Below are 27,542 nucleotides of genomic sequence, written 5' to 3'. Positions count from 1 at the left end.
TGAAGGCTCTGTTTAATCCTCAGACACACACACACACACACACACACACACACACACAGAAACACACACAGAAAAAAGAAAAGAAAAGAAAAAATAAATGTGTGTATTGGTTTTAAGCATTTTATCATGGAGCCCTGTGAGATTCAGTCAGCTGCTCAGTGCCACCGTCCTTCCCAGCTTAGCCTTCACTGTTCCACATGGCGAGGCCTCCTGATAATGTCCCAGTCCTTTTCTCCTTCTGCTCCGTGGAATCCCCTGCCTCCTGCCCCCGTGTGCAGGGTGCACCACCTGGGGAGTGCCTGTCACCTCTCTCTGGTGTTTCCTGATCACCCCCTTTTTGTGACTCCATTGCTTAGTTTTGGTGGGGTGCATCCTGCAGTGGCTTCTTGAAAAAGAGTGCTTGGAAAATGAGTTCTTGAGACTGTATCTGTGTGGATAGGCCTAATGGACTGGTCACATGGAGACTAGACAAGTCAGGGAGATTTCTCATTGAGGGCCCCTCCAGAATATCTCTGTATAGAAGTTTTTGCTGTTGGGGCATTTAGAGAAGAATCCTCCTTCCCCGGACAGGGAAGTGCACTCTGAATGCTGATGTGCTCAGCGTACAGCTTTGCACGTAGTCTCTCTCTCCTCAGCTAAAGCTTTCCCTCGCCCTCCTTTGTGACTTCTGGGCTGAGCCTCTGAAGAGTAAACCTCACATTTCCAGCAGTAGTGTGCACCTGGGAGGAGCAGTGTGCGGAGAACTGCTTGGCAGTCCGCTTCCTGAAAGGAATGGAAAACATTCAGCTCTGTAGCTCTTAGTTTCTGGAGTGGAAACGCTCCCATCATGGTTGACTGCAAGCTACCAGTTTGACGCAGAGAAGCAGAGCTAGAGACGGACGCTAACATGAGCAACCGCGGCCCCCAGACCACTGACCAGTGGCTGCAGTCTGACACACTTCGCCCAAGCACTGCGGGCCCTTTTCTTCCACAGTCCCAGGGCCTCCATCTTCAGGGCAGACTAGCTTGCTTCTGTAGGCACAGGTTTAACTTTTCTCCTCTCTGCTGAAATGTTTCCTTAACCTGCTTCCCATTTCCAAATGTTAGATCACCATTGTTTCTTCTTTTCGTTGGTGTTTGTGTGTTTGTTTCCTGCCATCTTTGTGGATAAGGAATTTCAAGGGAAGAAAGGAGCAAAAATATCTTTGCTTTGCCATCTTGACACTGAAAGTTCTCCTTCTAAACAAAAACTAGGGTTATAAAATGGCATCTTTTATTGTTAATAGTCTTTTCAGTCTTGTCTAAACCTTTGAAATCTAATTTGTAGCATATGACCTTGAGAATTAATTTTTGCTTTGTTGTGTAGACCAAATTATTCAGCATGATTTTGCTGCTCAACAGACTTCAGACTTGTAGGCTTGGAGACCACAGTCTTCCTCAGTGGGAATTTGAAGACGAAGAGGAAGCAGATCATTTGAAGGAGACACCATGGTTTATGCTGGAGCCTCACAAGTCTTTATTGGGTTTTGCAGTCAAAGTCATGGCATTCCGAGGTAGGTGTACTGTTCTGAGAAGCAGGCCAGGATGGAGGTGGTGGAATGCTTGTTACGTTTTCAGTTTAGAAACAGAATTAGACCTATATAAGTACGCACCTCGAAGGTGTTGATAGCAGATGATCCAGTGTTTTTCTCTGCTGTCTGCTGTGTTCTTTGTGTGTGCTTCAGGAGTTGTTGTTGTTCCTGTTGTTGGGCCTGAGGATAACCAAGATGCTATGGGTTAACACTGCAATACTCATGAACATTTCTACTGGCACGCATTTAAGATACGCATGCATTTTACTGAGATTTGTCCCTGCGGGTGGGCTCTAGTTAGTCTGTAGCTTCATTGCCCTTCTGATATCAAGCGTCAGTAGGAGTCGCCCAGTCTTACTATGCTAAATGCCGAGGCCGCAGTTTCCAGAAGGACTTAACATTTGGAAAAAAATAAAACTAGTGTGGTCAGCCTTCTTGACCCAAATGGGTCCAGGCCTTACCATGAAAAAGCCGTAGAAATACTGGTAGGAGATATGGGTGAATAGTTATACACATTTGGAATGGTGAAGGCTCTTCTATCAACACAAAAGATCGGAACTCCTAAAGGAAAAGACTGATACATGTGACTAAGATTTTAACATCTGACTGGGGGAGAAATCACCAAAACAAAATCAAGAGTGACACACAAACTGGGAGAAATAATGCTAACACCCACGACAGGCAGAGGACGTGATTACTATCAACTGGAGAATGACAGGCAGCCTGAGAGAAAACTACTACGGCAGACACTTAGCGAAAAGGGAAGCTAGTGCTAAGCAGGGTCCTCATTGGACTGGGAAGGAACTGAGGTAGAGCAGTGGCATCTTTCATCCTTGCATGGGTGTGAGGGGGAGACCTCCACCCAAGTGCCCGGTGCCCTCCACACCTCCGCTCTCCAGTTGCTCTCTCCAATGGAGTCAGCTGGTACACCTCTGGCTGGGCCCGCACTCTGGGCTGCCTCGATGCTGCAGACCCGTGCAGGTCTCAGGAGAAATAAAACCCATACCAGCCCTTGGGCCTGGGGCAGAAAGGGCTGGGTTTGTTTGCTCAATAAATGTTTCCTGAGCTTCCTTTCAGCAGACACTGCTCTCGATGTTGGGCGTGGAGATGGTATGGTGGCAAGTGAATATAGGTTTTCTTTTTCTTTTTTCCTTTTCTCATGTTAATTCCATTCCCTTCTTTTCTGTCCCCTGCCCCTCCCTCTTCCCCATCCCCTTTGGACCTTTTCTTCCTAGTTCACATTATCTGTTATACATTTTGATCCTTATTTACACGTTTAGTTTCTCATACCAGAGACACACATGTATTTATGCATGTGTCCTATTTATTTGACTTAAGAGTATGGCCTCAGTGTGCATCGACTTAGATATAAATGTCTCTAGTTTCTCCTTCTTTATGGCTGAGTAGCACTCCATTTTATAAAAAACCCACATCTTCTTTATCTAGTCTCCAGCTGATGGACAACTGGCCTGCTTCCAAGCTTTAGCTATTACAAACTGTGCCACTGTGCACATGGGTGTGCATATATAGTTGTGGTATGATTCTTTTAATTCTTTTGGGAAGATACCCAGCAGAGGAATAGTTGGGTCAAATGGGACCACTAATCGTAGTTCTTTGAGGCATCTCCATACGATTTCCACAGTGGTTATACCAGTCTGCACTCCCACCGGTGGAGAAGGGTTCCTCTTTCCCCACAGCCTGCCAGCATTTGTCATTGGTTGATTTCTTGATAGCAGCTGTTCTTTCTGCGGTGAAGTGGAATCTCAGTGTTGTTTTCATTTGCGTCTCTCGGATGACCGGTAATAATGAACATTTTTTCATGTGTTTATTTGCTTTTTTTCCTTCTTTGTCTGAGAAGTATCTGTTCATTTCAGATGCCCATTTTTGGGTTTGGTCTTTAAATTTGGGAGGTCTGATTTTTTAAAGTTTCTATATATTCTAGATAGTAGACCTTTGAGGAGCAGCTGGTAAAATTTTTTTCCCACATTGTGGGTTTTCTCTTAGCTCTCTTGCTGTGCAAAAGCTTTTGATAAGGTGAGATCCCAGTTGTTGATTGAATATAGGTTTTCATGGAGCATATGTAGGAGGAGGATGATTACAGATCATTGAGACATAAGAACATCAGATGGTTGCTATGCAGAAGATGAAGTCAGGTTAGAAAAAGGAGAGGAGTGCAGGTACAGATAAATACATGCGCATACTTTATATACCTGTGAAATATGTAGGCATCTCCTTCTCTCCCTTCCTCTTCCATCTCTTGGTCCCTCTCCCATTTGCAAAAGGTCTCCTTGTTTCTTGTTACTTACATTTTATTTTGCTCCTTAATAGATTTATATTTTGGGTTTCTCATATGAGAGAAACCTTGCAATAGTGAAGCTCCTGTGTCTGATTTATCTCCTTTAACATCATGGTCTCAGGGTGCACCCATCTGCCTCCAGGTGACTCGGGTGTGCCTTTCTTTATAGTACGGTCATGCTCCGGTGTGTGTGAATACTTCATTTTCTCACCTCATCTCAAACTTTTGTTTTAAATATTTAAAAAGATTTCATGAGATGTTGATAGAGCATACGGATCGCATCCATCGCGGAGCATCGGTGTGTGACACATCTCCTCTCGTATCCTGCTGTGCATCAGAGCTCAGGAGGGCTGGTCAGCCAGCGTGCGTGTGAGGTCCGCTGCGAGCCTGCAACAGGTTCCCCGAGCTGCGCCCGGGCTGTGTCGGGGCGGGCTGGTCCCCAGAGGCGGTGGCTGGGCGGAGCCCCGAGTGGGCGGCTGGGCTGGTATGTGAAGAGCCTCCGTTGTGTGGGCCAGGCGGACGCCAGGGCTCAGGCGGAGCTGTCGGAGCGGAGAAATCAGAGGCTGGTGGCTGCAGAGGAGCCGCAGGGCCGGCCCTGGGCACTGCTGTCCACCGCTCTGAGAGGGCTCGAGACGCTCCACTGGACCCAGCTGTCCCCCTTCTAGGCATCTTCCTGAAAGTTAGACTTCGTATCCCAGTGACCGTGCGTACGGTTTCGCAGAAGCACAGCTCATCAAAGCTAAATCTTGGGAGCAGCCTGAATATCCATCCGCAGATGATGGGTGAAGAAAACGTGGCATTTACACACCATGGAGCATTGCTCTGCTGTAAAGAAGGACCAACGTGAGTCGCTGGGAGGGAAAGGGTGCCCCTTGAGATCGCGATGTTAAGAGAGATGAGTCCGACTCACAGCTTAAATATGGCAGGGCTTCTCTTACACGAGAAACTCAAAATATAAATACATTAAAGAGCAAAATGAAGTGTAAATGACAGGAAACAGGGAGATCTTTCACAATGGGAAGGGGATCAAGGAATGGCGGGGAAGTGGGGAGGGGAGGGCTGTAAAAAGAATTAAGATGTGTTGTACACATGTAGCAACTCCCACGATCAATGTAATCATTATGTACTGCAAAGAAGGACTAACACAAATAAAAATTTAAAAATTGATCAATAAAAAAAAACCCCAACAAAACCCAAGGCAGCACCAGAGCCCGCCCCAGGAGAGTCTGGTTTAATTGGCCCAGTGGCAGTTGGTGATTCCTAAAGTGTCCCTGGGCTTCTGCAGAGCAGCCCAGGCTGAGCGTGGTGGGCATAGGCCTCCCAGCCACGGAAAGTTAATTTTATTTCAACTTGATGAGTAAGCAATCGGGGCCATAATTGGGGTTGGTTCCTGGCTGCTGGCTGTGGAGCGGATGTTGTAAGGAATTAAGAATTAACAAAGACGCCGTTTAGAAAATGCTTCACTGTCCAGGTCAAGTGCTGCTGGCTGGGTCCAGGGCCAGAGGTGGGGACGTTAGGGATGGGGCCCAGCATGCAGGGGAGTTTGGAGGAGGGACGGAAAGGGCTCGCTGACCCAGTGTATCCAAGGAGGAGACAGACTCAAGGATGGCTCTCCACTGAGCCAAGAGAGACCCTGTCATCTGGGAACATCAGGTGGTGGAGACAGGGTGAAGGGAGAGGGAAAGGTTTCGTTTAAGATGTGTTAACTTTAAGATGCACTCTGGGAACGGCTGGGAAGCTGTGTGTCGGAAGGAGCTGGGATTGAGGGTGGACAGACACTGCTCCCCTGACAGGACCACTGAGGTGGCTGAGAGGATAGGATTGCTTTTCCTGTGGGTTTCGTATCTATTTTGGAACAATATGTAGCATTCTAAATTGGTGAGTAGCCAGGGCAGGGCTTGCTTGAGATTTGAACGTGCCAGTTTCAGTATAGGCACGCAGTGTGTCTGTCGGATGCATGGGTGTGCTCACTGGTGTGTATCAGGCTGCCCGTCACTGTGATTTGCAGGTGAAGCAGGTCCCATTTTCAGAGGACAGCAGGTGTCAGTGGCTAAAGTCTGTGTCTCAGGTCATTGCAAAGGTCTTAACTGCTGAAATGGGTCCATGGGAGCCAAAGGAGCAGAAGGCTTTTGGGGCAACCCGTGTGCATCCCTTTTATTATCCAGAGCAAAAGGACAGTGAATACGGTCCAAGACTCCTCGGGCTTCTGGGTCATGGGCTCAGTGACCCATTTATTCCTTCTCAGAAACAACTCAGTCTGCTGGGCTTGGGACCTGATTCGCAGAAAGGCTTCTTCTATGTGTGTTGGGGCCTGTGGGCCCCAGAGAGACACAGCTTGGAATTCAGGGCTCAGAGCTCCTTTAAACCAGCCTGGTGCAGTATGAAATACGCTAGCTGATTTATCTGAGATTGGAAGATGTTAATGTCTGATGACAAGTGCCTTCTCTCATGACCAAAAATCAGAATTTGTTTCAAAAATGAGAATTCGGTCCCACAACTGGAGAGACAGAAAGCTGCTGAGAATTATGTCCGAACTGTGTCCAGATTCCAGACTTGGGGTGAGGCCACCTTCCAGCCACACTGTCCTGAGGTTATGGAGGAGGCAACGCCTCCTTGCCAGCCAGTTGGGAGCCTGTCACTGTGTCCCTGGGAAGCAAGTCCTTCCCCAGACCAAGTCCGGACAGCCCCCAAGCGCACTCGGAGCCTGTTTCCCGGCAGCACAACCCTGGGAAGGTCCGTCCTCAGTGTACTTCCTCGAGGCCAGATCTGCCCTCCCCTGTGGGCTCCTTGGTGCTGTTTCAGGAATCCCAGTGACGCCTCTGGGTTGTTCCCTTTACTTCCAGCCTTCAGTCTTCCTGGCCCACTCTGGTCTCCGCTGCTGATCGAGAGAGAGAGAGAGAGAGAGTTGACATCACCCACAGTTTATTCTGTTGCCCTTTCAGGTGGTGCTCACCTTTTCACTCATCAGAGTGAGTGAGTTGAGGATTTAAAATGCCGAGCAAGAAGACGGAAGGGTTTTGTGGAAGTGACACCTCTTACCAGCAGGAGAAGCCTTTGCGTGGGTCCTAAGTGATGACTGAGACTGAGCTCAGGTTGTTTGTCCGCCTTACTGATACAAGTGAATTTCTTGGGGTCCCTGGAGTTATTCCACTTGAGCTTCTGGAGGAGGAGCTACTGACTGAGAACCTGTGGTCTCTGAATGACTTCCGTGATCCCGATCCCTCTGGGCTGTCGGAGGTAATTCACGCCTGGGTGTTCTTATAGGCCAGAGTCTTGTTCTTCTGCCTACGTGGGTGTATTAGTCCCCCAGTCCTACCATTAATGCTAGGGTTGCACTGGGTGACCCCAGGGGATGACTAGACCTGCCAGCCGACAGTACTGTCACCCACCCGCCGGGACACCGAGCCGGCCAGCCTGGTCACGCAGAAGGCTGCTGAGTTTAACTGGCTTTTCTGCCTCCAGTGCTGGGCTGACCCCTTCTTGTTTGGGCTCCCACGACACCACATGGACGGCACGGGAAGGAACAGACCTCTGCCACACCAGTGTGGGCTCCGCAGGCCTCATTTTCCTGGCCTTACATTCGGTGACTGAAACGATCCCAAGTTGAAGGGTTGATTTAAAGGTGGGGCCTCTAGTGCCAGGAGGTTGTTTTCTAGGGTTGGATGGCAAAACCTAGAAATAGAGCACAAGTGACCACGAGTCGCATCTTGGCTGACCTGGGGTGGGGGCTGATGTTAAGAAGGCCCGAAGACAGCCTCAGCTCGGGTTGTCAGACGCTCGCCTCCCGTTTCCTTTCAGTCTTGAGGAAATTTGATCTTTGTCAAGTTTCAGCCTCTGGTTTGTTTCGTGTGCAGTCCTCCCAGTGAGTGGAGAGCTGGGCAGTGACACACTAGTGTGGCGGTGTCCAACGTGGGTGTGCTTTTCAGAGGTGCATTGTTCAAGTGTGGTTATGGCCAGAAGGGAGGCGCCTGGTCTGAGATGTATCACGGGCTTTGTGTTTCAGCTCGTGAACGGTGGGCACAGTTTTTGGTGTTCCTGGGTGCACACCACTTCCTGTCCTCTACTCAGTACTTATGGAAAAACCTTTGACAGAACCCAGGAACTAACCATCCATGATAACGGTGAAAAACATTTAAGAAATGTTTTGAAGCTGGAGTGTGGAAATATATGGGAATGGTATGTGGGGATATGTCACGTTGGACTTTGGAATGTTTTCTATGGCAGTGGGCATGATGAGTATTCATTTTCTGAAAGCACAAATGCCAGTTTGTACCAGGACATTCCACATTTTAGGAACAGGTGTCACTACCATTAATCTGTTCCTTCCCATCCTATGACCATTACCTAACTTAGGCATTTATTGCTACTCCTCTGGATTACTGTGGGAGTCTCCTAACTTTTCTCCTGGTTCTTACTCTTTTTTAAACACAGTTTTGGAGACACCAGATGGTCAAACCCAGGTATGACCAGATTAAAGCCCCTTCAGTGGCTTCCTGCTGCCTAACGTACAGAACCCAAATACTGCAGCTTGGCAGCAACGGTCCTGCCCTGCTGGGGGGCTCCAGCCTTACTTGAAGAACCCTTGAGCCGGGACACTAAGTCCTGGTGGATTTGCCTGCTGCTTTCCTCGGTCACTCTCTGCCTTTCCCTCCACAGGCATTAGCTTAAAATGTTAGGTATATATTGCCCTCCTTCAGGCAAATCTCTGGCCTCCCTTCATCCCTTCCAGGACATTTGTAACACTAATCTTTCTTGCAGCTCTGCTCAGATACTGGAAGCATTGTGGTTGTTCTTCTGCTACTGTCACTTGTGTACATGTTTCTTCATGGTGTATCCTTTTACTAGATGGCAGTTTGGGTGGGCAGGACTATGTATTTGGCCTTCATCATCACTCAAGGGAAGGGCCAGAGAGGGAGACCCCCTTCCGCTCTGGCAGCTTCTCTGTTCTCTCCTCTTTCTGCCACTCTATGAAGTTGGCGAGTTTTGTGAGCGCTGGCACATGTCGATGTTTTAGCTGCCCGTAGCTGTTAGGTTGCAGCCTCAGGTACCCTAGTTCCGGATCTGGTTCTTAGGTTGTGGAGCCTCTCACAAGTTCCCAGCCGTGTCCCTGTCTCTGAGCCAGCAGCCGCCTCACTCCCGGAAATCGAGCCTCTTCCCAGTGGGGCTCCTCCTGCAGAGCCTGATCTTGCTGCAAGGTCTAAATGGAAGAAGGCTATGTTTTATGCCACAAACCTTATTTTGTCCATGTCCTTATTTTCTTGGGTGTGTTTCCTGTGTCCTAAGTCAGATTCTATGATAATTATGGGTCTCTATTTTTCTTATTTTCACCTTTGATTCTTTAATTATGTCACCTAAGATCTGCAAAGTATTTCCCAGGCCTTAAGTTGTCCAAATGCAGAGCTGCTCTGTTCATGCACTACTTTTAACCTCCTCAAGTTCAAACACAGAGCGACTCCAAGTTTATATCCAGCTCCAAGTGATCAAAAAGACCCCCGTGCTCTGGTCTCTCTCACGTTCCTCGCACATGACTTTCCTTCACTTGTCTGCTAACTTCTATATTTGTGCAGTTTCAGTCTGTTATCTAATAACAAGTCTCCGATTAGAACTTTGGTGGAATAAAAGGTTGAAAGATGAGTGAGTTAGACTGTTTTGGGGAAAGGGAAAGACTTAAATATTCCTATGTCCACACTATTTCTGGCTTCCTTTTGTAACTATTGTATATTCTTTAGAGGTTATGAGCATTGTGAAAGACTATTGGTTCAAAGGCATTATGTTAGCATGAAAATTTGAATTCAACAAATATTTATATTTGAATGCATTCTATGAAGACTTCGAGGAAGAGCCTGGAGAGCTAACACATAAATAAAAGATAGCCACAACTCTTATGGAAATATAGAGAGGAGAAGATCAGTAAACTCCAGAAAGACCTATGCCTAAGCCAGTCTCTCAAGGTCTGTTTACACTGCAGGGCCTGCTCACAGCAAGGGCTGTTGCCTAGCAGAGTCAGGAACTGTGGCATCCACACTAATCAAATGTTCAGATCTCTGCAGAGACCAGAGTGATTACACAAAAATGACCAAATTACAAAGAATTTGTGTAAAGTGAAACTCATAGCAACTAACCACAGTGAACTTTGCTTTAGAAAGTATTTCAAGATCTTAAAGTGCTATTGTGATTGTCACCTGGAATGTCAGTCAGCCTGATTCTGGAAATGTGCCAGGACACCTGCTGTAGGAGTTGTTTATTAGATGCTGATCAGGTGTTGGTGTCTGCACCCCATCTCACTCAGTCTTTCCATGTGCAAGCGGGCAGTGGGACGTCCCCTCACAAGGGGAGCAAGTGCGGCTGTTGAGCTTAAAACCAGGCAGTTTGGCTCTGGGATCTCTGTTCTTAACCAGTAACCTACGTTGCCTCTCAGTTACTCTGATGTTCTCTTGTGTGTGTGTGAAAGTCCTCTTGGGAGTAGCCCGGATGCAGCTTAGGCCCTGACTGTGGGCAGCAGGACTCAGTAGGTCGGGAGCCAGGCCTGGGAATATGAAAGAAAGCAGTACCTCTTCTCAGGACTGCGGTTCTTCAGCTTCACTCCAAGGACGTCGTGTGGCACATGTGAATATCACTGCACACAGCACCCTGCTCCAGGATCGCTCTACTCCAGGATCCACAGGGCCACGTGTGGGAGTGTGGGCCACAGGGAAGGGCTGGACGGGAACGAGCTGTGACTCTAGCCAGATCACTGGAGTCCCTCAGGGTCCTCTGGAGAAACAGAGCTAAGAGAATTATTGTCTCTGTATTTAGAAGAGATTTATTACCAGCATTGGCTCCTGTCATCGCAGAGCTTGGTGAGTCCGAGCTGGGGGCTCAGAAGAGCAGCAGTGCTCTGACATTGGATGGGGAATTCTCAGCAAGCCCCAAGACTGAGGCTGGCTTTCAAGTGACTGGACTTGTCCTGCCCCTGTGGGGAGGGCAGTCTGTTCTGCCTAAGTTCACCCAAGCTGACGCGAGGTAACCCATGACATCCCTCAGTCACTCTGGAAGCCACAGGTAAAATCCCATGGCTCAGACCAACAGGTGCTGGGCCGGGTGGGTGACGGTGGGACATACTCTGACAATTAGTGGCTTTGGTTTGGCTCCCTGAGGGTTATCCCGCTTGGTATGGTCTAAAGTTTGAATGACTGGGAGTTGCTAATAAATTTTACGTGAAAATATGTATTTTTGGTTTCTTGAAGAAAAATACTGATGAGCTGACAGTGGTACGTGGCACATGTACCTGAGTCCCAGATGCCTCCTGCGGGAGTGGGCAGCAGTCTCCCGGTCCCCGCTGGTTCCTGCTGTAGCTCACCTGGTCCGCTGCATTCATTTCTGCGAGCTTCAGATCCCTGCCGGGCCACAGGCTCACAAGTTTCCGACCCTGGCCTTGCTGGCTACAAACATTGGTGTCAGCTCCTCATTGCTGATTCAAAGCGACAAAGGTGAGCTCTGTGAGTGTCGCTCAGTGGTGCAGTCCCTGCCTTCCCCAAGCACCATGAGCATGGCTCACCCTTTGTTTTTCTACATCTGTGCCCCTGTGCTGGTGGGAAGTGATAGAACCGGTGCATGTGGCATCACTGCATGGGGTCACCAGACAGGAAGAGGGAGGAGCCCTGGTGTCAGAAGAGAACCTGCTGATTCAGGGTGAGGTTGAGTTAGTCTCAGATGTTAGCTCTCCTGTGTCAAGGCAGCTCAGAGGAAGACAGGGGCGGGGGGTTGCTCCTCTGCTCGCTCCCCGAGTGCTGGGGTCACTTCCACCAGGACAAGGCTTCCGTTCTGAGATGGGAAAGAGTTCCTTAGAGGACGAAGGCAGCAGCACGTACCCCAGTGGACACACAGACAGAGCGGTGATATACAGCCACACTGCAGCTAGCCTGGGAGGGAGGCTGGGACAGGAAGATGGAACCCAGGGCCTGTGTGTCTGCAGAGTGTGGGCAGGGGCTGCAGTGACAGAGGGGCTGAGAGGAGCACAGTCCCATCAACGTGCCGTGGCTTTTCTTTTCCTCCAACAAAATTTACAGAAATTGCCCTCAGGACCTTGAAAATTAATTCCATCAGGCATTTGGTTTGCAAAGGTGCTTTATGTTTTTGTGTTCAAAAATGTATCTCAGACAGATAGCATTATTACTAAGGTTTCTCCAGAAGTTATTCTTCATAAAGGCAGCTTGGGAAGGCGAGTGTCTCTGTCAGCTTCTTGGCAAACCATATTGGATTATAAATTTATGCTCCATAGGACACACAGTCACAGACATATCCTGGGACATTTCCAAAGTTTGTTTGGGAACTTGGTGTTTGGTTACTGTTTAATAATCTCAATCAATGATAGTTTATAACAGTCATAAGGGCGTTAGGTTGAAATAGCTGCTGTATTCCATTTCGCCAAGAATGTTTTTGCTGTTCCCTTTCCCAGAGTGGATATTGGAACACTATTTTTTTGTGAAAAGTTTTTAAAAAAAACTTTTCATTCTTTGATTCCTGTGGATAAATTATATGAAAAATTTTCCAGAGTGGTTGGGGGGAAGGAATGAGAGAACACATAGATTTGAATATCAAATTTAGATTTCTGCTCAGGAGGTGGATGCTTCGCTCTAGGTTTTTCATTCTTACACTATTCCTATAGTTTTCTCTTCCTATTAGTTTGAACATACTAAGGCCATCCTTAACTCTGGGTGCTTATTGTCCTTTTGAATAGTTCTGCAGCTCTTTGTTATTATTTTGCTGGCATGTTTGCTGAGTTGGTACACATATTTAACATATCTTGATCATATTTTTAACTGTACCCAGTAGTTTGTTTATATACACCTTTCCTTTAAGTCATAGGAAAAGAAATACTATACTCCTCAAAAGTTTTGTGCTTCCATCGGTGCCTTTCGAACGGTTTTAGTTATTCACTGAGCGTGCCCTTGTGGGGGGGGCAGTGCCCTGCTCTTAGGAGCTGGGGGCATACTTGGCTTGGAGACAGAATAAGCTTATTTCCCAGGGCTGTTGCAGTTAACCTCTTTCTTCTCTGCCAGGATAACAGGCTCTGTGTAAGATGGTTTGGGAAATAAACTTTAGATCCTGGGGGTGATTTCTGATCTTCGGGGTAGTGGTGCTTTCACTTAGAACAAAGGCTGAGCTATTTCCTGCCACTCAGATGCAGGTGAAGGGTGGAAAGTAGCAGGAAGTACGCTGTGTTGTAGGAAATTAAATCAACAGCTTGGAGGAAGTCTCTTTGTTTTTGAAGTAGGGATTCTAATTAGAAACATGAATAATTTGTATTTGAATAATGGAAGTGCTCAAACTGACCTTGGCATTTATGTGGCATAATGTATAGCACATTTTTTTTAATGAGAGAAAAATGAATTGTGAAGGACACTGTGCCTTAGAACAGCTTGCAGATTTTGTTCACAACTCCTTTGTCTTCATTCGGGTTCTCCTTTCTCTTTGAGCCTAGACTGGTGCTAAGTGATGGGCAGTACCTTTTGAGGTGCTGGTGGAGATCCATGCTGTGTTGTCCTGGCAGACTTCTGGTGCCCAGGGCCACCACATACCCTGGGACTCTCAGTGGAGAACAATGCAAATGACTCGTCTGTGTGAGCATTTGATTCATTTATGATCTCTGGTTAGTGCTTAGTGTGCTCACTAACTTCTCAGACCAGCCCTACGGGAGAGAGGCTGAGGATGTCGGAGCAGGGTGGCCCAGGGCAAGAGGGTCAGGGGCAGAGATGGCGCCTGAGAGGGCTTATCCTTGCTACAGCACAGGCTCACTCTTCTACACTGGGGAATCAGCCAGGGGGTCTCAGGGCTTCAGCCGCTTTCTGCTCACTGTGAATGATGTCTTAAGTTTGGCAACAGGAACATCTTCTAAGCGGACAGTTAGATCTGAAATAACCAGTGCGCCTGGAGGTTGGAGCACTGCCTCCCATGTCACGGACATTCCTCAGGTGGGCTGGGGTGTCCTTCAGGGACCTGCCTGACGTTTGTATGCCGGCCATTATTTACTTGGTGGTTGAAAAGTAGGCCAGAAAAGTTATACATCTCCCTCAAGGCCCTAAATGAAAAGTAAGAAGTCCAGAGGAAAAAAATCCACCTTCTATCAACATCAGTAATGTCTGTGCCTTTGAACGCTGAACTTCATAAGGCATAGGTATTTTGAGTTATTTTGCTTGGATGGGACGCATGGGAAGAAATGACATGCTTCTTCACGTGTCTCAGAGGCCTGACCATCGAAGCTGGAGTGATTGTCATCTTGTTTCTCTCTTGTCTTGTCAGACTGTTCTGATTCACGTGCTCATCTTCTCTAACAGCTTTCCTGCTGGGGTGTATCTGGCTGAGTGGCTTCCAGAGAACATAGCCATTACTGAGCTTAATTGTCTTTCACTTACTATTCCAGTGACATTTTATTACCGTGAGATAATTTGCAAGTCTAATTTACCTATGTAGCTATTGCTTATGTGAATGACAATATGTTTTAGAATTTCAAGGTTCTGAGGTTACTTTCTGCTTTTAATGGCCCTCTGAATCAAGCTGTCTTCTGTTATTTTCTTTAATCTTGACAAATAAATAAGATCGATTTGGATGAAGCTTTATCCTTAGGATTGTTAAACCCAAATGGTCAGATAAAGCCTGGAATTGGGGAGATGCTAAGAGACCGATCCAAAAGTCCCAGCAAGATCACTGCAGAATGATAACAACAACAACAACAACTATCATTTTTTCTGGTACTTTCTTGGTTGTGAACTCCTTGTATACATGGTCTTAAGGCAACAACTAGGAACATAGTAATACAGGTCAGAATCCTCTTTTTTGCATGGAAGGGCGTCCAGCATTCCATTCTGCTAATGCAGTTTTCTTGGATTAGCTTCCATCTCCCCACTATTGAAAATATTTTATCTGGCCAGAGTGCTTTTACTGAGACATAATTCATGGAAGCATACTATTTTCCGATTTAAAGTCTACAGCTTTATAGTTTGTAGCATATTCACAGAGATCTGCAACCATTACACAATCAAATTCATAACCCCACAGCCATGAGCAGTCGCTCTCTTCTTCCCTCCCACACCCACTCATCTCTGTTTGCTGGGAAGGATTTGCCTACTCACTCTTGAAGTTTCCGACAAATGGAACCATGTAAGTAGTCTTTTGTGACTTGATTATTTCACATAGCGCGATGTTCTGCAGTTTACCCGTGGTCTGGGATGTGCTAGTACTCCATTTCTTTATCTTATGTCTGTATTGTGTAGTATGCCACATTTATTTATCAGTTGATGAGCATCTGGGTTGTGCTAGACTATTTCCCATCTGCAGTATACAAGAGCTTCAATTTATCCACACCCTGGCTGACATTACTTATCTACCCTTTGGATGATAGAGGTCTTAGTGGTGTGATGTGGTATCTCATTGTGGTTTGTGTTTTCACTTCCCTGATGATTAATGTTGAGCATCTTGCCATGTGCTAATGGGCCATTTGTATATCTTCCTTTGAGAAATATTTATTCAGATCCTTTAAGTTAGATTTTTTTTGTTCATATTGATTTGTAAGAATTCTTTGTGTATTCTAGTGAAAAGCCTGCCATTTGTTATAGAAGTTGCAGTATTTTATTATCTCCTTTTGTGAATTGTCATTTCACTTTTTTAATGCTGACCTTTGAAGCACAAATTTTTAATTTCAGTGAAGTTCAATTTATTTTTTGTTGCATCTCTTTCTGTTGCATAATCTAAATTTATGAAGATTTACCCCTATGTTTTCTTCTAAGAGATTTATGGTTTTAGCTCATCTTATATTTACAACCCTTGTCCATTTTGAGTTACTTTTTGTGTATGTTGTGAGGAAGGAGTCCAAATTATTCTTTTGTTGTTGGTCTTTTTTCTTTTCTTGTTTTTTTTTGGAGGCATGAACTTACTATGTTGTGTAGGCTGGTCTTGTACTCTTAACTTCAAGTGATACTCCTGCTTTAGCCTCCAGATAACTGGGACTCCAGGAGCACTTTGCACCCAGCAAATATTTAAATATTGGATATTTAGTTGTTTCACCACACGTCTTATAGTTTTGAACTTTGGTTTCTTCCCAGAATGCTTTTCTGCTTGCTTGGCCAATTCCTTTAAGTCAGCTCAGATGCCTGCTCTGAGACACCGTTTGACCACCTCAACCTAATGTACTCTCTCTACTTTAAACTCCTTGACTTTTCATGGGTATGTATCTTTTATTTCTGCAGAGCTGAGGGCAGAGAACTGCTTTGACTTTTTTGGACTCTGATAAGTTTCCTATGTCACTGTCAAAGCTCATGGGCGCCTGAAGAGCAGTAAGTTTTCCTTGACCTTCTTGTTCTGAGATATTTTAAGTTGTTATGGTGTTACTGAGTTTGAGGTAACCAAGGGTGTTACATCTGTTTCATGGTGCTGTTCTGTAATTCTTGTGACCCAATTAACAATTAAATTGGGTAAATTAAAAATCCCAGTGTCTACTGTGTTTAAGAAAAATAATATTTACTGACATTCATATAAAGGATTTAGTAGAAATTGCCTAATGTTTGGTCTTTGCATGAAAGTAATGTAGGGACAAAGTTTCATTGATGAGAAGGGATTGACAGAACAAGACACATCTTTTGTAACACAGTGGATCAGTGCACATCCTTCCAATCATTATTGCTCTTTTCTGGATTATACATTAGCCACTCTGCCACTTCCAGTGATAATAGAGCATTGTTGACTCTGGCATCTGTTTGAGGTTAAGGTTGCATTTGATGAGAAGTACTGTGGGATGTTTTGCATATCTTGTGGGCTCCCTTTGGTGACCAACAGAGTGGCATTTGTTGTAGGAAGTGTCTGGCAAATCAGTAGAGGTTTTGCAAGGCATGAGTGAGCCTTTTCTGAAGTTTATATCACTGAATCTCCCACTTAACGCAGATGCGTGCTGACAGGTTGACTTCCGTTTCTCATGAAGTGTTCTCAAGAAGGTGACACTAATCAGGCTGACATTCCTTGAGACTCAAACAATCTCATGACTCTATAATATATAAAATACTTCCAGATATAGCCAATACTTCTTCAGAAGTTCAGTGAAGCCTACAAGAGGAAAGGAAAAGGCTTCTTAACAACACTATCCCTCAGGACCAACACAGGATGCTGCCTAGGAAATTGAAAGTGGTCCTGATGTCTCACAGCATTTCTAGTTCTGCTGGAGGCTTTCTGAACTCGTAAGAGTGTGAGTCACTGTGGATCTCCACCTGCCCCTCTGCTGAGATGGTAGGATGGTCTGCATGACAAGATGGTTGGGTTGGAGACAGCTGTTCTACAAACTCAGAGTGATTTGAAAGATATGTTTACACAGAATTCCCCTCAAAGTGAACATATGTTGTTGTATGCATGTTTATGGGTGTGGCAGTTTGTACTGTGCAATGGGAATGGGTTTCCAAAGACTAACCTCCAATTGATTCGGAGGGATCACCCTCCAGACAAGTAGGGTAGTTTTGGGGAGTCCTAGATGCTGATCATGGGTGCTTCCCTGTGGGTGCAGGAAGTGGCTTTGGTCTCCTGCGGACTTCCTCACCTTTTATCTGTGCCTGCGGAGGGCTTTTCTCACCTCCACCCTGTGCTGTGGCTGTCCCTATCCACCTCATTATTTCCCTTCTAGCTCCTCTCACTGCTGGCCTCATGATGTTTGCTTAATATTTATGCTAATCACTTATATTGTACAGCAGTTATTTACCACTCTCAGCTTTCTGGGCAGTGATAAGATTGCATTTCCCACTTGTTTCTGGCTCATGACTTGCTTTGGCCAACAAAATATGAGCAGAGTGATCACTTTTGAGTGGAGGCATTTAATAGCCATGGCTCAGCTCCTACTTTCCCTTTCTGTGAATGCAGCCATGTATTGAAGCAGAGCCCCAGTCCCCGAATGACTGTGACAATCTAAGCCCATGGCCAGCCTGCGGTCACTTACATAAGGAATACATTTTGACTTTGGGATGGGCTGTACACAGCATGACTTGCCTACTCTGACAGATACTCACTACACCTGTGATTTCCAGTATGGTGGCCACCAACCGTGAGTGGCCCCCGAGCTCTGGAAAGAGTTAGTTTCATTGTGTGAAATGCACACTGGATTTTGAAGACTTACGTTGATTATATGTTGAAATGATAGTATTTTTGATTAGATAAAATATGGCATTAAATTGATCTCATCAGCTTTTATCTTTTACAAGAATTACAGGTCTTGCAATGACATTATTTTTCTGTGGTATAGGGCTATGAGATTATTGAAGACAGGGGCAGCATTTATTTCATACTTTTTTCCTCTAAAACATCTGATAGTATCTGGGTGTTAAATAAATGTAATTTTAATTGTAAATTGTCATGTCTCCATTCACATGTAGTTTAACATTTGAAAATAATTTAGTCCTCAGTTGAAGCTTATTTGTAGTTTTGTGTCTAACAATACCTTCTTTCAGTTTTCACCTGAAGAATAACAACTCTTACATCTTTTAAAACAGTCAGAAATTGAGTGTTGTTTTTATTCCTCATTGAGTTTATGAGTGTTGTTTAGATGTTATGTTAATGTTATACGAATGTTCTAAAAATGTTATGAAATTCAACCCATTGTATCATGGCCCAGATCATATCTTTAGTAAAGTCTCTCCTTATGCTTAGTGTTTTCTTGGTTTTGTAAAAAATAACTAAGTGCCTCTGTTCGTTGGGTCATATTTGTGGCCTTTATCTCGCAGGTTTATCACTCACTTTGTGTATTAATTTACCTTGCCCTTTGCATGAGGCTCAGGCTCCAAATCCACAGGACACCAAGAAACAGCAGTGCCTAACCAGGAGCTCCATGTGCACCTCATGTGGGGACCCCGCCTGTGCAGAAGCAGCGCCTTGGGTTTCCAGATGTGAGAAGCAGTAAAACAGGCAGTGAAAGGGGGCCTGGAGAGGAGCAACACGGCTTTGCGGAGTGAGGGTGGGCAACAGGCAGTACTGCGTCTCCAGAGCACACCTTGAGCTCTTGGTCTGTCCCAGCGGTTGGCCAGGAGGGAAAGGGCCCAGTGAGAGCCAAGGAAGTGCTCAAGGGAGGCTGTTTCATAGGGAGGAAGGGAGGAAGGTGTGGTACAGGCACTGAGGGGTCAGCGAGGACTTGGCCACAGCCCCGCTCCTACATGCTTCCATCCGTGCAAAGTCACATGTGCCTGTGGCTGCAGCAAGACGGGAGAGGGTGGCCACCAAACATTAGTAGCAAGCCTTTCTCTGGAGATGGCTGAATTTTGCATGAGTTTTACCTTTTTTTGTTCCTGTACCTTTGAATTTTTTTCCCCAGTGAACATATATCATTTGTATACTCAGTAAATAATCTGACCTAGCAGTTTTGCCTTTATGAGTAAAATCAGTACTCAAGCATAGGAACCCAGCCAACTAAAAGGTGTTTATGGTATTTGCATTTTGCTGAATACAAGTTATATTAAAGTGTCCAATTATTACAAATAGAGAAGTAGTTAGAAACTGACTAAGCCAACACATTGTTTATTAGGAATGTTTTAAATGTGCATATTTGCAGGGTGGGTAGTCCCTCCCTGTGTTAGGGTATAGCTGATTTCCTACCTGACAAAGGAAAAGAGCTGATTCAGTTCATGAAAGCATCTTATCTGGAAGCAAAGGCTTCTTCAGAAAGAAAGAACACTTTTGTAAGATTATAGAGGACTTGGGACTGCAGCCACGTGGGCACCTGCTGAATAATGTGCTTTTGAGGCAGGCTGCCAAGTTTTGTCAAAGAAAAGCAAGTTCAGGGCTTGTTTTGCAATATCTGGAAGACTTGGAACTCTAATTTCTTGGAAGATCTTTCTAAGATAAAGTCTGTGTGAAGGCATTTTACCCCCCCCATTACATGTAGCAAGAGAAAAGGCAAAACAAAAACTAACGTGTGAGATGAGAAGAGGAAGGCCCTGCTGAGGTTAGTCAGCCTCACAAGGGGGCTTCCTGTGAGGTTAAAATCCCTGAACTTCTGAGCAAGGGAAAAGCAGAAAATTAGCCTTCACCATCCACATTTTCTTTAGCTTTAAAAACATGCAAAAGCCTAGGTATTACACACCCCAAACACCCAGCCATTCAGTTTTCCTCCTGTGTCCAGTCTGGAGGTTTAGATTGTACAAGCTGCCAGTGGTCTCTCCTAGGCTTTCTACTGAAAAGTAAAACGCAGCTATTTTATTATTTTTGACGTACAGTATTTGTACTCTTTGATACATATCAGCAAAATAATTTTTTTTTGATGAAGACCTAATTCTTGTATGGCATGAAAAGCTGTGCAGGTCACTTTGTAGCCTCACGTGCAGCCGTGAAGTGTCGCCAAGCCCCTAGGTTCTCCACACCCCTTGAACCTCTGAATGTCTGTGGCAGGGCTGAGGGATGGCAGAAGAACCTAGCTTCTAACAGGCCCCGTCTGGTCCAGAGGTGGCAGAGCAGGGGGTCCCCTTGGGTGTCCCAGCTGCTGAGGACTCTGCCTCCCAGGCTGGAGGCCGCTCAGGGTCTGGGTAGTGAGAGGCAGGGATTCCGTGGGCAGATGGAGGGAGGCGTGCAGGGCAGGAAAGCACCTGTAGCTCTCAGATGGTGCCTCCTTCTGTCCGCAGTGGTGCGAGCTGGTGGGAGTGAATCCAGCTGATTTTTGAACAACTTGTGACTTGAAGATGCATTCTGGGTGACCTGAGACTCAGCTGCCCAAAGGGTGATACTTTAAGTCTATCTGATGTGTCTGCTGCACTGCAGCTGAAGGCAACGTGTAGGCAGTGTAGTCATCAAATCTGTGTCCAGAGGGTGGCTACTGAGTGTGCCCTCCTGGTGATCACAGAATGAAAATACAAACACATAATGCAAGAGAGAATGAGGAGATACCAGGTAAGGCTGGGATGGCCTCGCTGAAGAGAAGATTTCAAGCAGGAGCTGGCTACGAGAAGGTCTGGGGTCGGATATTCCGGGGGGCTGGGGTTGGGGGTGAAGCTCACATGTTTGAGAAGCATAGAGGGCCGGCCAGGATGAGGAGAATGAAGGGGCCTGTGGGGCCAGGGAGGGCTTCTGGGGTCTTCTCGAGGCTTTTCCAGGGAAGGAGGATGACAGTCCGAGGGGGCTTCTCACTGGCCTGGCTGCGAAGTGGAGAGCTGGGGGTCTGGGCAGGCAGTTTCTAAATCCAGGGTTCAGATGGAGTTGGGGGCCTTGGACAAGGCTGGGGGTAACTGAGGAGAGTGTCAAGGCTCTGGGCCTGCAGGACTCACTGAGAAATGTTTACAGCAGAGTAAGAATGAGCAGGAAGTGGGGCTGATTTTTTTTTTTTTTTTTTTTTTTTTTTTTTTTTTTTTTTTTGTACTAGGGATTGAACTCAGGCTCTTGTGTGAGCCACACCCCAGACCTCCTTTTTTAAAAAATTTATTTTGAGTCAAGTTCTTGCTAAGACACTAAATTGCCCAGATTGCGGGGGGGCATGGTGGAACTTGTGATCTGCCTGCCTCAGCCTCCCAGAATGTTGGGATTTCAGGCATGAACCACCATACCCAGCAAAGGGAAAAGGCTCCTTTATGAAATGATGTGGTAGTTATTACTTATTACTTGGGCTTTAGCTAGTAGCTGATTATCAGTAAATTAGAGTAACCACACTGCTTCTCCCTGATAATCAGAGCTAAGTTGCAAGTGCTGGTCCTGGGCTGACCCGAGGGTGAACCAAAGACAGCGCCCAAAGCCAGGGTCACTGGCCCTGGTGGGAGCTCCTCTTGCTGTCGAGGGCCAGGTGCTTCGTGTAGGGTGTGGCACAGCTTTTTTTAGCCTTCTTCATTGCAAACCTGGAGGAAGTCCTGGGACAGCCTGTGCCCCGAGGAAGCCTGGGACCAGCTGTGCCAAGCAAAGCTTCTGGTCACTGTGTCCACCTAGTGACTCCTGTTTTGCAGGATTCTCTTTACATTTTATCAAGGCACCTGCAACACAGGCAGTTTTCTTTCCTTCTTCACAATGAAGAAACAGAAGCCTAAGGCCATATGCCCAGGAATGGCAGAGTTGGGACCTGATCTACGTCGGCCTGCTCCTGAGTTCATCTACTGTTTTTATTCTACCAGGCTGTCAAAGTGCAAGGTTTCTCCTAGTTTATTCTCTCAGGGTATTCTACCAGCCAGTTCCCATCTTTCTGGCCAAATACCCACTGGCCTAGCACGTATTTCTCTTGCTTTAAAAATAGCTAAATCTAGGGAGCAGCCTATATGTCCATCAATATGAATGAGCAAAGAAAATGTGGTATTCACACAATGGAGTACTCTGCCAGAAAGAAGGGGGAACTCGAGTCATGCATAGGGAAATGGAGCCACCCTGAGACCATGATGCCAAGTGAAGTAAATCAGACACACAGCTTAAATAACGCACAGTTTCTCTTCTATGAGAAACCCAAAGTATAAATAACACAATAAAAGATGGATCATAGGCAGCGGGGAGACAGACCTTTCTCACCAGGGAAGGGATCAAGAGATGGGGGAGGGGACGGCAGGCGATGAAAAAGGGATTTGGGTGTGCAATGTACACGTGTGAACTCCACGCAAGGAACGTGACTGCTGTGTCTTGCTCCAAGTACCAATAAGCAGGAAATGCTAAAGCAAAACAAGTAAAACGCCGGCTGGCGGAGGGGCACGATGCCCTTCCGGCGCCGCTCCGTGTTAGGTCAGCCCGGCCTCCTGACACCCGCTCCTCTTGGTTGCCCTCAGCCTCACGCCCTGTCGTGGCCGTACGCAGTTGTGTCCCGGGTGGTCCGCCCTGGGCTCCCGGGAGGGGCGGGGCCGCAGGTCTCCTGCCTCCGGGGGCTCGGTGGACTCTGCTCTTGCTCCGCTCTCAGCTTTCAGCCCAAGCGCCACAGGGCCCCGTCTTTCCTTCATCCTCGCGTCTGCTCATCTCTCCCCGCACCATGGCCCTTGTGTGCGACCACTGCTTTCCTCCTGTGGCCTTCCGGAAATTGGACACTCACCTGTTGGCCCGGGCCCTGGTCTCGGACCTTCGGCCTCTGGACCTTGAGGACCTTACCTTGTGTGACACTGGCCCGCCTGGTGCTGGAGATCCCCTCCAGCCAGGGCCTCGTCTCCCCTCCCGCTGGAGGCAGCCTTCTCACCGCATCTGCTGCCTGCCCCGTCCATAGACTTGGTGGGGCTACTGTCCACGTGGACATCTGGCCGCTTAAGCCTGGACCTTGCTAGCTCCATGAGCTCAGGCTCCGGTCCCATGTGCTGCCTTACTTGAACTGCAAATCTTTTCTGTTGGTTTTTCTGTCCCCTCTCACATAAATGACAATGAGGTCATAAATCCAGACTGTCATTTAACAGCAAGGAGAATGTGCTAGCACTTTTCTTTTTTCTTTTTTTGGTACCGGGGATCGGACTCTGGACCTTGCGCTTGTGAGGCAGGTGCATTGTCACTGAGCTACATCCCCAGGCCCATGTGCTAGTACTCTTTGGCAGACAGCTCCCTCACATCTGCATCTCCTCCCCATCCCCTGGCCCTGTCTTGAATCTTCAGTCCCTTCCTAGGGCAGGGCAGGTGCTGAGTTCCAGGGACTCTGAGGGTCCAGACTGAGCGGAGAAGCTGGCCTGGTCGGTTATCCCATTGTCAAGCCACATGGGAGCCTTTCTGTCCCCAGCACATCATCTCCTAGGTGACTGGCTCTGAGTGCTCCCCACGGGACCAGCCTGTTTTTGCCAATTCTAGTCCACCAGTCCCTCCCCCTTCTTCCTGCTTCTCTGCTCTTTTTTGTTGTAAAAATCTCTCCCACTTGTGCTCCTGTGCCCCTCTCCTGACTCCTGCCCAGCAGAGGGTGCCCCGCCTCAGCAGCCCTACCAGCGCACTTTTCCAGGGCCAGGGTGCTGAGCAGGCTGCTCTCCTTTCCAACCTGCTGCCAGCGGGGCCCTGAGGTTCCAGTGGCTCAGAGTGGCGTCGGATTCCGCTGTGACCGGCTGGTCTACAGGTGAAGTTCCATTTCTGTCACTGCTGTCCATGCACGTAACTCATTTCACTGGGGTCCACCTGGGCGTCACCCGCTTTGAGGAGGACCTGAACACGCCTAGCTCCACAGAGGAAGCCGCTGCTGCACAGGAGGAAGTCTAACTCCACTGTCACTTCTTTTAAGAGCTTTGCTGATTGTTCTCATTCTCAGCAAGAAACCAGTCTTTGGTGATTTTGAAGTAAATTGTCTTAGGGTTGTTTTTGATCATTTTTATGGACATTACTCAAGTTATTCTGTAGTCCCAGCTTCTGTATTTTCCCACTAGCGTGTGAACATTTCCTGAAGTGCTCGATGTTTGGCTATTCCAGTTGTTGTTGGGGCTGTTTTTTCCTTTTCCCTGACCTCTGCTCCTCCCACAGCTAATAGTGTCTGTTGCAAACTTAGAGGACTTCCGGCTTTGGAGTCCTCTGGGACTGTGTATCATTTTGCCTGGAAGGAGCCCAAACACTAACTAAAATTGTCCCCCTGGGTATGAAGTTGGCTTTCTGTAAGGTTTTTGTGTCTTTTCAGTTTTAATACAGTTTAATTTAGTTAAGAAATATGGCCTAAAAGATTTAAGCAAGCATCACCAAATTAATGGCGAGTTTCCAGCTTTGCTGATAGAGTTGTTCTGTGCGTCACAGAACTGTCGACTCCTTCATAACATCTCAGAGCTCACCTCTCCTCTGCCTTCTGGCTCCTCGCATCTCACTTCTGACCTGTGTGCTGCTCCCTGTCACCGTTTCTCCTCACTGCCCTCTGCCTACAGCAGAATTGGCTTCCCTGAAGGTGCCATCTCTCTTTATATACATTTTCTGATTCTGTATCCAAGTCCAGGTGTGGGAACTTGAGTCCCTCTAGATCCAATCCTGGCTGCTTTCCCCAGGGTCCTCTCTTGCCAGGCTTGGCTGTGCCTCCTGGGCCTATGACACCGAGAGTTCCATGGCACCCAGAAAAGCCTGTGTTCTTCTGTGCCTGAAATGCCCTCCTCTCTTCTTGCCCGGCCACTTCCTGCTGAGCAGTGAAGACCAGCTCCGGTGCAGCTCCACTGTGGTGCCTTCCATGTCCTGCTTCCCTGCTCCGGCAGCGGCAGTGGCTCCTTTTCTGTGTCCCCACGCTGCCCATTCGTTCACACATTGGCAGCTATGTGGGAAGAAGTACTGGGGACTCAGTGGAGTAGAAGTTGGAGGTTCTGAGCTTGTGGGGCCACACAGGGAAGGAGGCAGTGGTGTGGAGGGAGTGGAGATCGCGCATCTGGGAGGTCCCGTGTGTTGGAGCGAACTCAGCCTGTGGCCCCTGACCTGACATTGGGAAACACAGAAAGCAAAACAGAAGAATCCCAGGGTTCTTCCTGGGATGGCACAGTGGGTGGCATGGCATGGGCGGAGTCAGGAAGGGGAGGAAAACGCAGGTGCAGGGTGCCATGTGATGAGTGTAGAGCATGTGGAGTGGGAGTGGATGGGCACCGTGGGATACGTGGATGGGGAGCTCAAGAGGAGGCTGCAGTTCTGGTTCTTGTTTGGGGAGCCAATGAACAAATAGCAGTTTGTGTCCTGGGGGTTTCTGAGCTCACCAGACCCTCTGTGATAATCTTCTTTTCCTCTTCGTACCATGCTGCAGCATAACTATCTGCTGATGTGCCTGCCTTCTCCCGTGAGAACACTCCCTCCTTAATTCTATCCTTGGACCTGTCACGTTGCTTTGCACATCAAAATTTAATTTCAAATAAGAGAGTAAATCTATGAGTTCTTTCAGCCAGGCATTAATCATTGGTGAGCGAAGAATGAAATTTATTTAATAAATAATTTACTGAGCACCTTCTCTGTGTCGGGTTGTGCGGTGTTTCATTGGTAACACAGCCATGAAAGAGAGTGGGGGAGCAACAAGTGGGTGAATGAGGGTGATAAGGTCAGATGATAAAAGCGATGGTAGCTAATCCTAGGGTGTTCGTCTTACGTGTCAGTCCCTGTTCTCAGCACTTACCCTGGATTTGAATTTTAACCCTAAAGGACAGGTGGTAATAAATTCTAAGAAAAGAAACAGGGTAGCATAGTGGTGAGAGACTAAGGGTCCACCTTCAACTGGACTTGACAGAAAAGGTCCAGGGTGGCAAGGTGAACTGTGGCGAGCCAGCCATGGGATCAGGTATGGAAATCACCCCCACCTCCACGGGTGGTTTGCATGACCCATGTGAATTTAAATTGCCCCACCCCTTTCTTTTTACATAAGACTGTTTTCTTAAACATGGCAAGTTACATTTCCTGGCCAATCCACCTACAAGCAAACCAGCAGAGGTTCCTTGGAAAATTTCAGGTTTAGGCACATGGACACCTCTTAACTCTAGGGGGGCAGGGAGTGGGGGGTTATACCCCTTTTCTAATCACTGCTGTGTGGTCAGGATCATCAAGAAAATGAACACTATCACAAATATGAGGGAATGGTCCGGATTCTAAGGTAGATTAAGTATGGAAACATGGACAAAACAGCAAAATTGTGATGGTATGCCTGTTTTATCTTCTACTACCTGCTCAGACTAGAGTATTTGTTTTCACTGTATGACCTTTTTAAAGTCAGTGCTTGTCGGTTATACAGAATCGTGGGTTTCTCTGTGACATTTAATAGAACTTTGATCTTACCTCGCTCCCCATTCCCATCCCTTCCCCCACCTCCCCAAATCCTGGTCCCTCTCTTCTCCCCTAATAGACTGAGCTCTTAATGGAAAAGTGTTCAGGAAGCACTTCTGAGTCATTCCTTTATATTGTTTTCCCCTTGTCTCTGTGGGTAGTTTGCAAGTAAACCTTACCGACACAGGTTTCCTAAATACCTGGGGCAACTATGAAGACTAGCAGTTGGAAGTTTACTTCTTGTTCTTAGATGGAGGGTTGGGTAGACTGTGCTGGCTGAAGGGACAGAGGAAGTACACTGGGGACTGAAAAATCTACCTGTGCTAGAAAGGAGCCTCCATTGTCCAGAAGGAGTCTACCCACTGGAACCAGCAAAAGAAAGTGGTGTAGAAAGATCCTTCAAACAAGAGCACACTGATGCAGGAAAGAAGTTTCAGAAGTGCCCTCTCATCCAGGAGCCTCAGTCTGCCAGGAGGAAGGGCCTAGTGTCTCATCCAAAGCCACAGCTCTGCAGGGGTAGGGCTCTGGGTAGCACTTCCTGATGACTTTGAATTTTAAAAATACAATTATATTCTATGAAGAAGCAGTGGTTTCGTGGAGATAGGCAGTTTGTATTTAATGGCGGGAAAGCAGATATCTGTTAACTCAACATGCCACCATGAGTCAGTGAATGCATTTATTATCTCTGGTGATGGTAAAGGGGCTGAACTCTAACCAGAAGAACTTGTATATGTATGGAAGTCACAAGCAGACAAACAGTGCACTTTAAGGGGCCCTCGCATATCTGGACTATCTTTTGGCTTCCTGTTTTCATAGCATTTCCTCTTCAGTTGCTACTCATCTTTTATGTTTATGCATAATCCCAGAGAACAGTTAGGGATTCGCTGCAGAGCAGTGAAGAAAGCTGTCCCTGTCAATGTCACCTACTCCATGCTTTCTAGGAAATTAATCTCTTGCTCTTTTTTTCTTCTATTTTACATCTGGTACGAAGCCAATTATTATCATTTCTCCGTAGTTGAATCCAAATTTTGTTTCCAGAATTTTGTGGTCTCAAAAGCTCAAAAGTTACTATTTTAGGCAAT

General features: G+C 46.9%; 1 protein-coding gene across 4 annotated transcripts in view; it reads left to right on the top strand.

Annotated features, from left to right (window-relative positions):
• The window catches only part of Plcl1 (phospholipase C like 1 (inactive)), a 271,071-nt gene that overhangs the window by 109,013 nt on the left and 134,516 nt on the right, over nt 1-27,542 (top strand). The window contains exon 1 of one of the 4 annotated variants that reach the window (XM_033756392.1): nt 15,992-16,047. The exons of the other annotated variants lie outside the window; for them this stretch is intronic. Within the exon in view, the coding sequence (XP_033612283.1) occupies nt 16,009-16,047 (39 nt within the window). The 5' untranslated portion in view covers nt 15,992-16,008. Of the gene's footprint in view, nt 1-15,991; nt 16,048-27,542 lie in introns of those variants that run through there. 4 annotated transcript variants of the gene reach the window in all.

The sequence above is a fragment of the Fukomys damarensis genome, unplaced genomic scaffold (genome assembly GCF_012274545.1).
Source record: "Fukomys damarensis isolate Sample0158 unplaced genomic scaffold, DMR_v1.0_HiC HiC_scaffold_26, whole genome shotgun sequence".
NCBI classification, from domain to species: Eukaryota; Metazoa; Chordata; class Mammalia; order Rodentia; family Bathyergidae; genus Fukomys; species Fukomys damarensis.
The sequence above is the reverse complement of the archived record's forward strand: the minus strand, read 5'-3'. Positions and strand labels throughout refer to the sequence as shown.